Raw genomic sequence first — 15,835 nt, forward strand, 5'->3', positions numbered from 1 at the left:
ACCGGGGCATTTTTTCCCTCACTAGGAGGTTTTTTCTCTTGTGCATTGTAAATACGTCCATCACTCTAGGACTAACTTATCTTTCCCTGTTGTGTGCCTTGAACTTCATCTTTTCCAAGTTGTATGTGTATCCCTATAACCCTAATTCCAACATAGTAAAGTCCCAACTGATAGAACACTCCATATAAAGAATGTCAACCATTCTCAACTTTGTTACATCTTCCACCTCAACAATCAACAAAATAGACAAGCAAAACAAGTACCAATAAACTATTGAAACAAAGATTATGAACATCAAATCTCAAAAAAAGATTGTATGAAGAAGACTTAAGCTTCTCACCTCTACTTCAACCTTCCCCTTATACTTGGGATCCTCCTTTTTTGTTTTCAATCTATGGCTTGAGATGTTTTCATTTAGCTACATTCCTTATGGGTATAGAGGTCTTTCCTCAATGTTGATGACTTGGAACAAGATAATGAGCTTGAGCATGGGGAAGAAGGAGATGCAAAAACAAAGCCATTTTGGAGGGAGAGAAAATTTTAGAATTTGCAAAAAAGAATGAAACAAAACTAAGAGGCAGAACCTTTTTGAAAGTGATGTTTCCAAAAGAGAACAACAATGTTGATGTCTAGCAATCCTTGTTGTGCTTTTGACAATGATCGCCAAAGTACCAAAGTACAAAGCCAAAGATTCATCCCAATATTTTTGAATTAAAAAAATTCTCGTCATTTCCTAAAATGCAAACCAATATTCTCTCCTAGCATTCCTTACAAGGCAAAAAATGACCTCAAACTTCCCTACAGGCCATGTGAGAGAGAAATGACATTTTGTTTCCTTTTTCTATAAGAAGGGACATTGATTGGTGGGTCAAACACACTCTTTCAGTAGCGAGAATTGGCAAGAAGAATCATTCTTACAATGGCAACTACATGTTTTTTGCTAAGTTTGCAGAGACCTATTGTTGTTCTTTTGATACCTAAGCTATGCCTTTTCTTTTTTTTTTCAAAAGCTCCAAAACAAATCACCTCCAATGGAATTCTCTCCTTCACTCCCAGTTGACAGGGGGTGCAACTTGGATCTTATCCTCTTATGTAGGCCATTGTGATTTTTCACCTTGTTACTTCAGCGGTCACTTCTTGCTACTTTGTCTTTGTTTCGGTTTTTTCTCTAAGGGTGGTCTCCTTTCTAAACCAGCCTAGAAACTCAACCGTCCTCAAGAAACTCTCCTTGCCTTGGAAAACTTTGGTTTAATAGTTATGCAAGAGCCACCCCGAGCAAGTGGATTGCTTTGATGATATAATTAATGCACCCCACTTTCTGAAAGGGAGAAATCACCAAAACTGACCATTAGTATATTGTTCAGACTAAGGTTACAAAATCTGCCTTCAATACTATAAATAAAACCCACGCATATTGTATACAGTGCAAATTTTAAAGATTTAACAAAAAACTCAAATTTTGAATATGCCCTATTCTCACTGGTTGGAACAAATCTTTTTGTTGTACCAGGTGGGTTTTTTTTTTTTTTTTTTTGGGGGGGGGGGGGGGGGGGGTTATCCTTCTGCTATTTCATGGCCAAAAAAATAAAAACCCTCTTTACGCAGGCTCAAAAAACCTCTGCATAAACACTGCCATTCTCTGGGAAGGCCGAGTCTCAACAAAACGCTGTTCCAAACAATCAACACAGCGCTCCATATCATCATACAAACCAGGGCAGAGAACAAGCTGAATCTACCACAAAATTTAATAGCATCATCTGTAAAAAACCTCAAATTATATTATATAAATGACCAATGAATGCAAAAGCATCCATATTCTATCCTACCTCAATACTTTCTGTACAAATGGGCGAGTGACAGCTCAGCCCAATAAATGAATGCTACAATTTTCATTAACTAGCCTCGAACACATTATGAACACATTATGTACACTTGTGTTCCTTTTTTACAGCAGATATAAATTTTTTACAGGTCACCCGTCTAATCATCACCAGTACCCATATCATCTTGTTCTCCCACAATCACTTTGGCATATGCCAATTGTGCAAGTAGAAGAGAGAAGATTACTCCATATGATGCTAGCTTCGAAGCACGCATGCACGTTCCCGACATGAATGCTGCAACCACAACATACAAAAACAAGTTAAACTAAATATTAAAATGGTCTGCCTTTAAATAAGATCACCAAAAGAAGGGAATAGACTTGGTTGTCATAATTTGAGATATCAAAAGAATACAAAGCCTGCGAGACATATGTAAGCTGATGATTACCAAAAGAAGGAAATAGAAAACACTTTCATTATGAACTCCTTCCAATAATGTGAGATATCAAAAGAATACAAAACCTGTGAAACATACGTAAGCTGATGGGAGTGTGTGCGTGGCCCCAAAGTTAATGCTGAAAACATTGAAGGAGATGATACTAGAGTGTGTGACGCCCTAATTAAAGCCTTTCTTGAAAATAGGAAAAGACGTTGACTTTACATGAGGCCATATTCAACTAGCTTGATCCAAAAGTCCACAATTGCTCTCAAGAGTTCCAAGAGTCTGTCACAAATTGATGACGTGGCAGGACTACGTGGACAACCTATTAGGAAATAAGACGTAGCTAAATAGATAATTGAGTAGATTACTTAATGGAGAGAGACAAATTTATATACACGAGATTATAGAGTAGAGAGAGAGAGAGAGAGAGTACACACGATATACGTGGTTCACCCAATGTGGGCTACGTGCACGGGAAAGCAGCCACTCAATGGCTTTAGTACTTCAAAACAAAAAGTAGTTTACAAAGGGATTATACCCTTAATGGAGCTCCCGCCTTGCTTCACTCTCACCACCTCACACTCACCTTGTTGCATCAACTTCACACTATGAAATGTGTAGAAATGGCCTCCTTTTATAGACCAAAAGAGCTGCCCTCTCTTATGAGAGATAGCCATGTGTAGCCACCCTTGTGCGAATAAGTCCAAATCGGACCCTCCAATCCGCCCATGTGTGGCCGCCCTTGAGAAGACAAGTCCGCTTTTGAATTCGGCCACCGGCCATTGACTTCCGACCACCGGCCACCGGCCATTGACTTCCGACCACTGGCCACCGGCCATTGACTACCGGCCAACCGACCGATTGTTTTCCGACCACTTTCCGGCCGCCGGCCGGCCATAATATTCCGGCGAAAAAAAAAAGTCTCGGGGGCGGGCCTTTAAAGTTGCCCCTGATTCTTGTCCGTGAAAATTTTGGTTTCCGGTGAGTGATTTTCCTTCACGCACGATGGCTTCTCCTCATAATGGGGGCCTTACAAATGTGCGCTTTTACCACAGAAAATTACAAGGGTAAATCAGGCTCCATACTTAACACAACCGTACAAACATATGACGTGGCAGGGTGTACGGCAGATCCACGATTCGCGCTGAAAGATGCCACGTGGCAGCAGTATGGATTTCCGCATTATGCGCTAACATGCTGACGTGGCTGCTGTACGGATTTTCGCAAATTGCGCTGGCTGCTTTTTGGCAGTTCTTGAGACCATACACTTTTGGGACAAATTGCTTTTAGAGTTTAATTGCTATTGAGGCTCTGCTTTTGGGGCATCCCTTGTAAGAATAAATAGACCCTTTGGGGGCTCACTCTGCAGAGCATCTGGACGTAGAGTCTGGAGAGCAGAGGTCCCACTGGTGTTGTGCTTTGCTCAAGCATTAATAAAAAAATAAATACCGAAAGGGGCGCCAAATTTTGGGGCCAATACCTCCAGGCACGGAACTACACCGTGCCATGTCGACTCAATTTTAAAGCGTGATAAAATTGTGAAGTATTTTCAATGATTCTCTCATGTGTCGTTCTAGATTTTTGATTTGAGGTGTACAAGTCTATGACACTGGTATCAGAGTATCAAGCGTGTGCTTTTCTCAAAGCATACCGGTCCTATCAAAGAGGAGACAGGGCATTAGGGCACTTCGGAAATTGTTATCGAAGAATCTTCTTGTCCCGACCCCGGACTTATTAGAGACTCCCACCCTTACTTCATCGCGCATCGAGTGCGTTCCCGTCTTCATCGCTCTGTCTTAAAGGGCATAAGCCATAAAGACACATGGGTTCTCGTGGAGAATCTCACAAAGATAACATCTCTCCGTGGGCAAGCAAAGAAAGTTGAAATCCGGCGCTGGAATTGAAGAACAAAATGAAGAATAGGACAAATTTTCGACAGGGAAGTTTACCAGAAGACCTTTAAAAATCTCTTTTAACGCTTGAGAATTTGAATATGCGACAGAAGGAAAAGTTGATCCTCTCAACAAGCTCTACATATTAACGCAAATGAAACTTGTATCCAACAACTTCGGAAAATTAGGGTTTTTGCAAAAAAATTCAATGTGTGGGGAATTAATGTATTTGGAAGCTCTTGTTATCTGTGTGCAGATAAATACTAAGAGCAAGGAACGTGCAAATGAAAGCATTTGGAAGCATGGAGCTAAACCTCGACTCTTTTGCAACGATGTGAACCATTTGCTTGAAAATTTTGCCTGTTTTGCAAGTGAAATCAAGGATAACATGACAAGGAATTTGCATCTAAAAGCATTTGGGAGCGACGACAGCTCAGGAATAAATCCGTCGATTCAAGATAAGAATCATAAATTTTGTTTGAAATTTGAATGAATGATGATGATGAATGATTCTAGTACATCAAAATTCCCATATAAATGAGATGACTGGATATTGTGGTGAGCGCATCAAGAGTTCCTGCGGGATGAGATGGCTACACAAGGATCTAGATGCATCAAGACTTTTGGACGAATGAGATGACTAGATGATTGAAACACCGTGTTCAGTATGAACTAAGTGTGTGAATGAAGAACTTTGAAATAGGACTTTTTCGAAGATGACTTTCATTTACGTATGAAACTAATGTTTTATGGAAGATCCTACTATTTGTGAACAGATAACAGGTGAAAATCAAGAATGAGATGATCACGAATTTGGAGGAATGACAACTCCAGAATGGACCTGATATAATAAGAATCATGATGAATGATTGAATGGAATTGTCGTGAGTGCATCAAGAGTTGCTGAGGGATGAGATGGCCACACAGCTAGGATTGAATGATTGAAACACTTTGTACAATATGAACTCAGTGTCAGATTCATGAATTGGGATTCCCGGAAATGATTACTCACACATGAGTGCAGATGGAATAATTGACAAAATGACTGCAACATTTTGGTCTTGAGAAATCTATGGACATGATCGCAATATGGGATTAGTTAATGAGGTCCGGTGTGGATGTAGATGCAATTGCTACACGTTGCCAAGAATCATGGTCCTAGATCAGAATGGATTCTATATGATATAACCTAAATGTCATGCGAATGTGATGTGCTTGTCGTCTTTGTACAAGTGCTAGATATCTAGTGCGTTGATACTTCGAGTCACTGTCTACTGAACTCGTTTATGGCTTATGTTTGATTTTGCAGGCATAATCAAGGGCAATTACAATTCTTTCAAGAGGGGGTATGTCACAAATTGATGACGCGTCAGGACTACCTGGACAACAATACGGACAGGTGACGAGGACAACTGTATGGACAGATGACGTGGTGGGCTGTACGGAAAATTCGCGATTCGCATTGACATGTGCCATGTGGCAGCATCATGAATTTCCACATTATGCGTCGACATGCTGACGTGGCTGCTGTACGGATTTTATGCAAATTGCACTGGCTGCTTTTTGGCAGTTTCTGAGACCAGATGCTTTTGGGACACATTGCTTTTAAGTTTAACTGCTTTGGAGCATCCCTTGTAAGAATAAATAGGCCCTTTTGGGGCCTCATTCTGGAGTCTGCAGAGCATCTGGAAGTAGAGTCTGAGAGCAAAGGTCTCGTGCTTTGCTCAAGCATTGATATAAAAATAAATACAGTAAGGGGTGGGGCCAATACATCTCGGCACGAAACTACGCCGGGACGCGTCGACTCGGGGTTGTAAAGTATTTTCAGTAATTCTCTCATGTCTCGTGCCAGATTTCCGACTTAGGTGCCCAAGTCTGTGCCCAAGTCTGTGACAGAGTCTACAAAGGCCTTATGGAGGCCAAAAGAACCTTGAATTATCTATCCCATTGTGCTTTCTATCGAGAGCAACAAGAGAGAGTGCATTTCACTCATATAAATATAATCTTTGTAGAAGTGATTATTATTTTGAGATACGAAACAACTCGCATCAATCACTCATCATCACTTTGAGATGAGGTGAAGAATTTCACCCCACCACATAGTCCCTCCTTGGGAAAGCCAAAACACCTCAACTCATACTAAATATATGGACACAATCCCCAAGACAATGAATGCTATCCCTAACACATTATACTGATTAGCACTCCTTGATTCCGAAACATCCTTACTTTCAATGACCAAATTTGTAAGCCACGCTATGGGTAAGAGCCCAGCCAACTCTTAGCAAGGCCAGCTACTCAAAATGACACGCCCCAATTGTGCACACGTAGTAGCCCAAGATAGGAATCTTCCCTTCAAATTGATGGGTTAATACGTTCCATATAACCAAGCTTGCCTGATATATGAGAGGACATCCAAGTGAATGAATGTCACTCAATCTGATGCCTTAAGGGCCACATCCCTCTTAGCTAAGGGCAGCTACTCCACATGCCACGCCCCTTGTTATTGTGCACTCCTTATCACACAAGGTAGGTATCCCCTTTTCGAGTTAATGGGCTAAAAAACCCTTGACTTCCATATAACTGACCCTAAACTAATATATAAAAGGACATTCAGATCTCAAACCATTTCCCACAAGATGATGAATGTCATCCTAGCACACGATACCACCGCCCCCCCATCCCTAGCACATGATACTTAACCCAATAGCAAAGACACTCCATCCCACATCCTCATTACCAAAAAACCCCAAACTTTCCAGTTATCACATTAGCAAAGCCACTTAGTAGTAAGGGTCATATCCAAGTCTTACCCAAGGGCAGATACTCACAATGACACACATGACACCCCACTCACTGTGATGCACAATCGGTAATACAAGGAAGCCTCCTCTCTTCAAATTGATGGGACACCATTGAATTCCACATAACCAACCCTATGAGAGCACATTCGAGTTTTCCAGCTAGTCTATGTGTCTACAGAAAATTACCTGAGGTTGAACTCCACAAGAAAGAGACCATCACAAGAGAAAGCCCTCCATACAGAAGCTGCCGATAACTCGAACTCAAGTCCTTCTCAGAGCTTGCAATGGTGATTTTCTGCGTGTGCAGTAACGAGTTAAGGGCGATACAAAAGAAAAGGTTTGAAACATCACACAAGAGGTTTTCTATATAGCAGACAGCAAACAAATAAAAGGATGTTAGCCAGCTCCAGTAACGTTTGCAAAACCGAATGCAGGCACAAGCAGAGCAGGCATGTTCCAAAGCACAAGCTGCAGAAATATTCTGGGTAGCTGCACCACATGTAATTCACCCAAGTCTCAAATGCCTGATCAAATACAAAATGTCTAGAAGGCCACATGTACCTAGATGAATCCAGAGAGAGCCCATATCCACCTGTACAGGAAAGTGCAAGCTATAGACTAACGGTAGTTATCCATGAAGAAATAAAACCATCAGCTCTGTCATGCATTGTGTTGACTAAACACAATGACATCCTCACTACCTCATCAGGTATAAACAAACAATCCCAAAATAACATCCCCCCCCCAACTCCCAACCCCCCCTCACCACACACAGACCCACTCTCTCGTGAACATTTGAGTACAACTAGAAGCACATGCGCCAAAAATGCACAAAACTAAGTCTCTACTGAGCACAGGGCACCACAACTTGACAAACAGGAGCTATATGAGTCATGACATATACATGATCAAAATTCTGCTGTACCATGCCGTCAATGAGTTTAGTTGACGTATACGAGACATTCCAAGCATCCTACAATACGAGAAGTATACCTTTTCCAGCTGATCTTTTGATAAATTCTCTTGATATCTCAATCCTCTTGGAGACTTATATAAATTCTTGAAAAATAGTCCTTCATTTCTTGAATAAGCAATGCGTATTTGAAACTCTTCAAAGTCCCGAGAATGAGCCTGCCCCAAGGGACCCACATCAGAAAATTCAAATAAACCTCAATTTAGCACAAGCCAATTAAGCAGAAGTTATGAACAACAGTAGCATGTCACACAAGTCAATCAATTGATCTCATCAGGAGACGTGGGAAACAGAGAACTAAAACAATTTGGGTTTTTGTTTGGGGAGGGGATGTGTGTGCATGTACAAGCACATGTAGCTGAGTGAGTGGATGTGTGTGTGTGTGCGCGCGCGCGCGCGCACGAGAGAGAGAGAGAGAGAGAGAGAGAGAGAGAGAGAGAGAGAGAGAGAGAGAGAGAGAGAGAGAGAGAGAGAGAGAGAGAGAGAGAGAGAGAGAGAGAGAGAGAGAGAGAGAGAGAGAGAGAGAGAGAGAGAGAGAGGGTCTCAGATACAAAATTCTCCTTTGCACACAAATACAGCCTAATAAATAGCCTTTTAATCACCTCCATCTCTGCGCGGGCGATCATCAAATCCTTCTCTATGGCACTTGCACCAGCATCTAATTGGCGAAGCACCTGTATACACATTACTATATCAGAGATGCGTCCAGGATTCTTCAATGGAAATTCAAATGATAAATCTACCCCAATAAACATTCCCGTCAGGACACAACATCCAAACTAGACAAGTTTACCCTTTACAAACCTTGAAACATAAATCATCTTCAAGTTCAAACTTTAGATTTGGTCAGTTTCCTTTGACCCATGATAATAAAATATCAAGACCGTCTTCACAAAATATGATATTATTTTGTGTGCTAGAGCATAGTTACCAGGTAACTGAAACGGAAACTGAAACAGTTGACACCAAGGCAATGGAAATGTCCACGTCTGTGAAAATGAAAAGGGCCTAGAAATGCCACATTGTAAGCAAAGGTCTGGTTGGTACAAAGCCAAAGAGATAAGAAAGATAAGTGTTTTACGTAAAGGATTCAAGGATCGTTTTAACAAATGTTCATGTTCTTTTTTTCCAATGTTTGTTTTCTAAAGAGAAAACCTTAGAAGTTAAAATCTAGAGGCCCTTGAATCCCCTTCCTATCTCTGTCTATCTATACATATGTATATAGATAGATATATCTGCATGCCAAGAATATGCTTGCATCAAAACTCTTCACTCAGTCTCTTTCTCTCTCTCTCTTGTTACACATAGGAGTGGGCACTTGCAGTACCATAGGTCATTGACATACTGAAGCAGCGGGGCAATTTTACTGTTTTACTCTGTTTTCTCTCTAACCTGTTACTATACGTTCCACCGATTCCTAGGATATGAAAAGCTCTTTCTGCAGTCCAAGCCCCTAATTCACCGTTTCCTTGTCGCACTGTCCTAGAGGCTAAAAGCTGAAAACTAATATGCTCACCTACAAATGGGTCAGAAAGACAAAAGCACAACAACAAAAACTTCAGCTAAAAACGGAATAAAAATGAAAAAATTTACCAAAACCACAAAAACATACTAACCTGTAAAAAATAGATACTTCCACAAAACAATAAGGAAGATCAGGGACAGATAAAAGCACACAACATTGAAAACTTCAACCAAAAAAAACACTATTTGATAAATCACCAAAATCACAAAAACTACCGACCTGTAAAGGATAAATACTTCCATTTAAAAGCTAGATTTCTATAAATCCACCTGTTTCGTGACTAAATACACATACCACACTTCAACAACAAGGACGGAAACAACCTGTATTCACTTGATTCTTATACTTTTCAAAAAGTAGAATCATTTTTATACTTGCAAGCTTCAAATTTTAAAGTACAAAATAGCACCAACCTGCTGCTTAAATGACTCAAAACAAAATGTCTCTTCGTAAGTGCCCCATGGCAACTTTATCAAACATCTCAGTGCTAAGTCAGCACATTTCAAATGTGAAAGAGAGAGATCGATTCAAAAATACTTACTCGACTTCCTGAAGCATCAAAATCCTTCATTGTTCGATATGCAATTCGATCGTACTCGAGAACCACATCATCAGCAATATTACGCAGGTGCTGAGATCTTTCATCCACAAACTCAATCATCCGTACCTTCCCCACTTGGATGCGAACCATGTCCACAAGCATCTGCTGCACTTTGGTATCCCCACTAGTTCCATCACTAGACTTAGAACCAGGACCATAAGACGATGCAATAACTAAAAGAGGTTGTCTTCTGACATAAAACCTAGGTTTCGAAAGGCAATGTGACCCCACAAAAGCCTGGGTCAATGGCCTCTTCCAAGCATACACTACAACAGAGCCTTCAAGAATACCGGCTTCACTGATGACACCAGAAACTCTACCAAAACTGGTATCATTTCCTGAAAGTACGGTCTGCAGTAATACTGGTCCCATAATAAGCTAAGCTGTGGAGAGACTCTGATTGCCGACTGCACAAACCAATACTTTGTCAGAAAAAACACCAACTTAGTAGATGCAAGTAAAAGACAGCTCAATAGCACATACTACATAAGAGAAAAACACATGACTATCAATATGAAGCAGTACTCAAAAACAACTAATTTTCTTGGCTTTGTTTTTTAAGGTCAGGCTAATGAGACGACTGGGATATATACCAAAATCTAAGGTTTTCACTTGGATTTATAACTAGTATGCCCAATTTTTAACCTTTGAAATTTAGGTTCAATGGAATTACCACCAAGATTTTTAATTTTCAACTGGGAGATTTACACTACAAACCGGTATATGTGAGCACTGGTGTATCAAGAAGCACAGGACAGACTAGCTTTCAAAGCATAGCATTGATTGTAAGCTTAAGTATGTGCTAAAATTTTGACAGCGAGATTCAATAAGTCAATGGATATCAATAGCACTTATGCTTAGAACATAATCGTCAACCTCACAACTGAGCAAGTTTCGAACAAAATGGGACGTGACAAGCTAATTTATTTTCTTTGTTCTAGAAGGGGGCCATCTTGTTGGATAGATCCAAACTCAAATTCTACTCATTCAGCCCCCCCAACTCCTAAGGCAGACCCTTCTGTCACTCGCTTCGTGCTCCTGTCAGATGCCACTCTCAAGAAGCAGGCTCCACTTCTGTACCGCATGACCCTGGAAGACCCTTTCGCTATGCACATTGAAGGCGTGAAAGCGCCCAACGTATCCCTTTGCAGGGACCCATGTACTGCAGGACTTGCTTCAGTCTTTGGCAAGCCAATTCACTATCATTCTCTGGCTTTTTTAAGTGGCACAGAAGTGACTAACAATCAAAAGCCAGACTGCTTGCATTTACCCTTCATTTTGAACCGCACCTTCAACATTCAACTTCGCGTCAAAAAGTCCACATTCTATAACATGTTGCTTTGATTTTACCGTTGCTAAAAAAGACAAGCCAGATTTCTCATGATAAACCCCCACAAAAGCAAAAAATGGAAAAACACAACTTAAGAGAATCATTGGCAGCTAAAGACATTAATCATCAGAGGGATTGCCTGATTGTCAATGATCCCCTTCGCGTATAAAATACGTTTCTGTAGTCACTCTACACATCATCTAAATGCATGCATATCTAAATACTCAGACACAAGCACCCACACTGTACATGGTACAGGCCTAACTCACAACACAATCCTACAATGACCCCATGCAGAGCCACAATCTCTCACCATCAAACTCTTTCAGAAGCATCACTCCTAATACATCCATCCAAAAGCTAACGTATCCATTATGAAGATACTTGGATCCACTCCATAATGGAGATAATTCTGAGAATCCAGGAAACTGTTCTTGTTCATTCAATAAAGAAACCCCATTGCTTTGGGCTCATACACACGAAACACTATGCCATTCAAATAGCATTGAACAAATAGAATTTTTCAAGGCAGAAGCTTCCTGCAGCAATGTCTCTTACTCTTACAATACTCATATTTTGACCAACGTTTCCCATAAATTAAGAATGTTTCTACTGGCCTAAGCAAATAAAATGCCACTGTGGGTGTTTTTCTGGTATGATGTGCAAAGGAACTCAAGTACTATTTGTTTGCCAGCACCCTCAACACTTGCAGAGATCTGCACCTTCAAAATGACATACTCTTGCCACAATTTTTTCTGGTAATATTCTGGTGCAATACCTCTAGCTCAGCATCATCGATAAGAGCAACATGATATTCAGTAACGCCCTCGAGCAAACAGAACATGGCATCTTAAGCAATATTTATTACAGACCCCCAAAAAGACATTCACGGGAAATCTGACATTCAGAAAGTCCGGAATTACTCTTCTATTGATCTCACAGAAATGGATCCATATAATTCCCCACCCCCCCTCTCTCTCTCTCTCTCTCTCTCTCTCTCTCTCTCTCTCTCTCTCAGACACGCGCACACATACACGTGTACTCTATGCGCCCATTCATTCTTCATGGAGGTAATAAAAGATCGTCAGCGCCTACCTGCTGGTACAGGTTCGATCAAGCGAAGCGAGGGAGATAGTCTGGAGAGGCAGCGTACGTTGTGTAGCTCAATCTGTGTGTGTGTGCGTCTGTGTGTGGTGGGGGGGGGGCGGGGGGGGGTCGGCGACTCCCGAGAGAGAGAGAGAGAGATACTTCGCTTGAAACGTGGGGGCGTGTGTGTGAGAGAGCGAGAGAGAGAGAGAGAGAGAGAGTGTGCGAACTGAATTACGACCCTTACGATTCTACAGGAACCTTTTCGTCAGGGAGAACCTTCGGACTCAGGACTTCCCTCTCAATTAAAGTTGAGAACCCGTGAATCAGGTCCGCGTGTTTTGTAGTTGACGTGTCATCAAAGGAATGTAAAACATACTGAATGTTTAAGGTTGGATTCACACTGCTCTACAACCAAGCAAACTCTGCAGATTTCAGTGTATTTGATTTAGGCACTGATCGCCACGGGAGTTTGCATAGGTGATATACGTGTTTGACCCGCCCTCCATAAAAATAGTATCCTTCTCCCCTCTCTCGCAACTGTACGTAATACAAAATGGTCATTCGAGTTACTAAAATACCCCTAGAACTTATGGAAATTCCCAAAATTCCTCAAATTACCTCTCATATTTTTCCCAATTTCTCTTTACTACTCTTCATAGGAAGATTGGTTCTCTTTCCCTAGAAGATCATAGAATCAAGATTTCATATGGTATGGTTGGGTCAAGAAGAAATGGAACACTATTTGTAGACACAAAGGTAACTTAATGACAAATTTTTTTGGTCTTTGACAATTAAAGAGAGATCTCTGTTGTCAAAAAGGATAAAATAAGCAAAAGTTAGAGTAAATTCAACCAAAATTGGTGCAAGGTTTTTTTTTATCTAGGGAATTTCCACAAATGTCAAGGCTATTTTAGTAATTTTTCCTTTGAGTAATGAGCATCTTAGATCATTGAAGTCATGATAAAAATATACAGCACCTGACTTATTTAGGTAGAAATCAGCAAATAAATTTCACATGCATAAAACACCAAAAAGAGTGTCCAATGTGTCTCGCATAATCACCAAGAATATTCAAATACAGTAAACAATCTTTGAGTCTAATTTCATACCTTTCTTGCGCAAATATGGCAAGCTAGCTTTCTATCCAAACTAGCAAAAGAGAACTCATTTGCACTATACTACTTACCCGTTGTGAAGCTTACATAGTTGTTGTGCCAGTCTATGACTTCCTACGCAAACATGCACACTTGATCACAAAGACTCATGATGTTTGGAACATATGATAACTCGAGCATGAATGTATATTGTATCTGATGGTACCAGCATGTACAATAATGTGCAAGTGTGTAGCTATGTAGTGTATGCTCATGGTATTGCTGCATATATATGCAAGTGAGCCACGTACAAAGGTATTTGCGATTGTTATCAAGTAATCATTATGCATTCATTGAAAATAACCCATAGCTTTATAGGTATTTCATACAACATAAGCTAGTACCATTAGACATAACCCAACATCATTAATGAAAGCAATGGTTGTTGGGAGTAGAGGGGGAGATCGGTTGCTTAACGTATTCAACACATGCTCACAACATCGCCATCAACCTATCCACCTCTTTTCCCAATTTCCAAGCGCGCACACACACACCCCTAGACTATGACACACACACACACACACACACACACACACACACAGAGAACATAGAATTGCCATAGACAAGATTGTAAGAGTGTGTAAGAGAATTGTAAGGGATAGAGACTTGATTAGAGAGTACACAGCAACATAGAGCATAACATAAGAGAGTAGAGAAGAGAATCTGCAAGAGAAAGGCCTAAATCTAGCCCCAAACTCCACTGCACCTCTCTTGTGGAGTTGGTATTTAATATAAAATTGAGGCCCCTCTTTTATAACCACTTCACTTTTATAAATGAGTGAAACTCATTAGTTCTTGCATGACCCATAAGGGGAGTTCCCACTACAATTATTTACAGAGCCATAGTGGCTTATTGTAATGTAAATCTAAAATACTATGCGAGTATAAAATGGCCAAGAATAATTGCCGCGGTGCCTCTTCTTCAACTCCCCACATTCCATTCTACAAAATCATCATCAGAAACTCAATTAGAAAATAAATAGACAACACATAATTAACCATTACGCCAGCTATCCCAATTGCAGCTAACCACTACAATAGGAGGGTGCCCAGTCTCGTAACATCCCTCCCACCAGGGATAGCAACTGTCCTCAGTTGCTCAATAGAGAAATCATGTCATTAAATCTAATATCTAACCAACCCAAATGATTTTCTCATATTAAACTGATCATTTAATGTGGGATAATAAACGGGAACAAGGGTTAGAATATAGACATGTGCTTACGAATCTGCCTCAACACGGGGCCAATGATAAAGGGTCCCAAATGAGAGGTGGTCTGTCAAAGAGCAAGGTTAACTAATGGATCTTAAAAGACCTTAGGGTTAGCTTCATTAAAGACCTCCAATGGTTAGTGTTAAAAGTCCTTTGACATTAGGCAAGCTAGGGCTGAGCTTAAAGTATGAACCCGACCTAAACTTACCTTTGACCTTAGGCAAGCTAGGGCTGATCTTGAGGTGGGAACCCGGTCTAAACTTGCCTTTGACCTTAGGCAAGCTAGGGCTGAGCTTGATGTGGGAACTCTAATTAAGGTGCTTGTCATTCTTGATGACTAAGGTACTTGAGGTACTTGTCATACTTAATGAGGAAGGTGCTTGAGAAGCTTCCTATACATGGGGGGTAAGGTGCTTGAGTCAAAAAGAGACCCTACAAACTTAATGAGGAAGTTGTTTGAGAAGCTTCCTGTGCATGGGGGTAAGGTGCTTGAGTCAAAAAGAGACCCTACAAACTTAATGAGGAAGTTGCTTGAGAAGCTTTCTATGCATGAAAGTCCCAAAGTTAGGGGAATCTTTGACCTAACCTTCCACTCACCCAAAGGGCACCCCTTTTCTAAAAGGGCACATGGGACACATGTCAGACTCTCACTAAGCTTAACCACATGGTGTGCTTGAATGCTATTGGTTGAGCTAAAGAGGGGTCCAATGAGATTCTAGTTCCATCCAACAAATATCTAGATATTTTCAAGCTCTCTCTCTCTCTCTCTAAGTGGTAAGGAGGACACTTGTCAAAAGACTACCCATGTACTTGACTGCATGCTGCATGTGATTGGCTAGGAGGAGAGGGGTCCAATGAGCTTGCAGCATGTGGAAAAGTTGCAACTCGCCCCAAGCAAGCAAGGGGGGTGCTAGGTGGATATACACCACACACACACTCATTTTGTGGAGGCATTCTCACTTGGTGAAAGTTGAGGAACTCCACCTTCT

General features: G+C 40.9%; 1 protein-coding gene across 2 annotated transcripts; it reads right to left on the bottom strand.

Annotated features, from left to right (window-relative positions):
• Positions 1-1,758: 1,758 nt before the first annotated feature.
• On the bottom strand, positions 1,759-12,646 carry LOC147445484 (uncharacterized). 2 transcript variants are annotated; one of them, XM_086524993.1, is made up of 6 exons: positions 12,486-12,646; positions 10,001-10,467; positions 8,537-8,608; positions 7,955-8,092; positions 7,148-7,256; positions 1,759-2,117 (listed from the first exon to the last, which is right to left on the bottom strand). In XM_086524993.1, the coding sequence occupies exons 2-6, from the start codon at positions 10,430-10,432 to the stop codon at positions 1,981-1,983; spliced, it is 888 nt and encodes a 295-aa protein (XP_086381119.1). In that variant the 5' UTR covers positions 10,433-10,467; positions 12,486-12,646; the 3' UTR covers positions 1,759-1,980. The 2 variants fall into 2 exon arrangements, with proteins under 2 accessions (XP_086381119.1, XP_086381120.1); XM_086524994.1 differs by lacking the exon at positions 12,486-12,646 and adding an exon at positions 12,169-12,321.
• Between the last annotated feature and the right edge of the window lie 3,189 nt (positions 12,647-15,835).

Source organism: Adiantum capillus-veneris, chromosome 12 (genome assembly GCF_014529385.1).
Source record: "Adiantum capillus-veneris isolate H3 chromosome 12, ASM1452938v2, whole genome shotgun sequence".
Classification (NCBI taxonomy): domain Eukaryota; kingdom Viridiplantae; phylum Streptophyta; class Polypodiopsida; order Polypodiales; family Pteridaceae; genus Adiantum; species Adiantum capillus-veneris.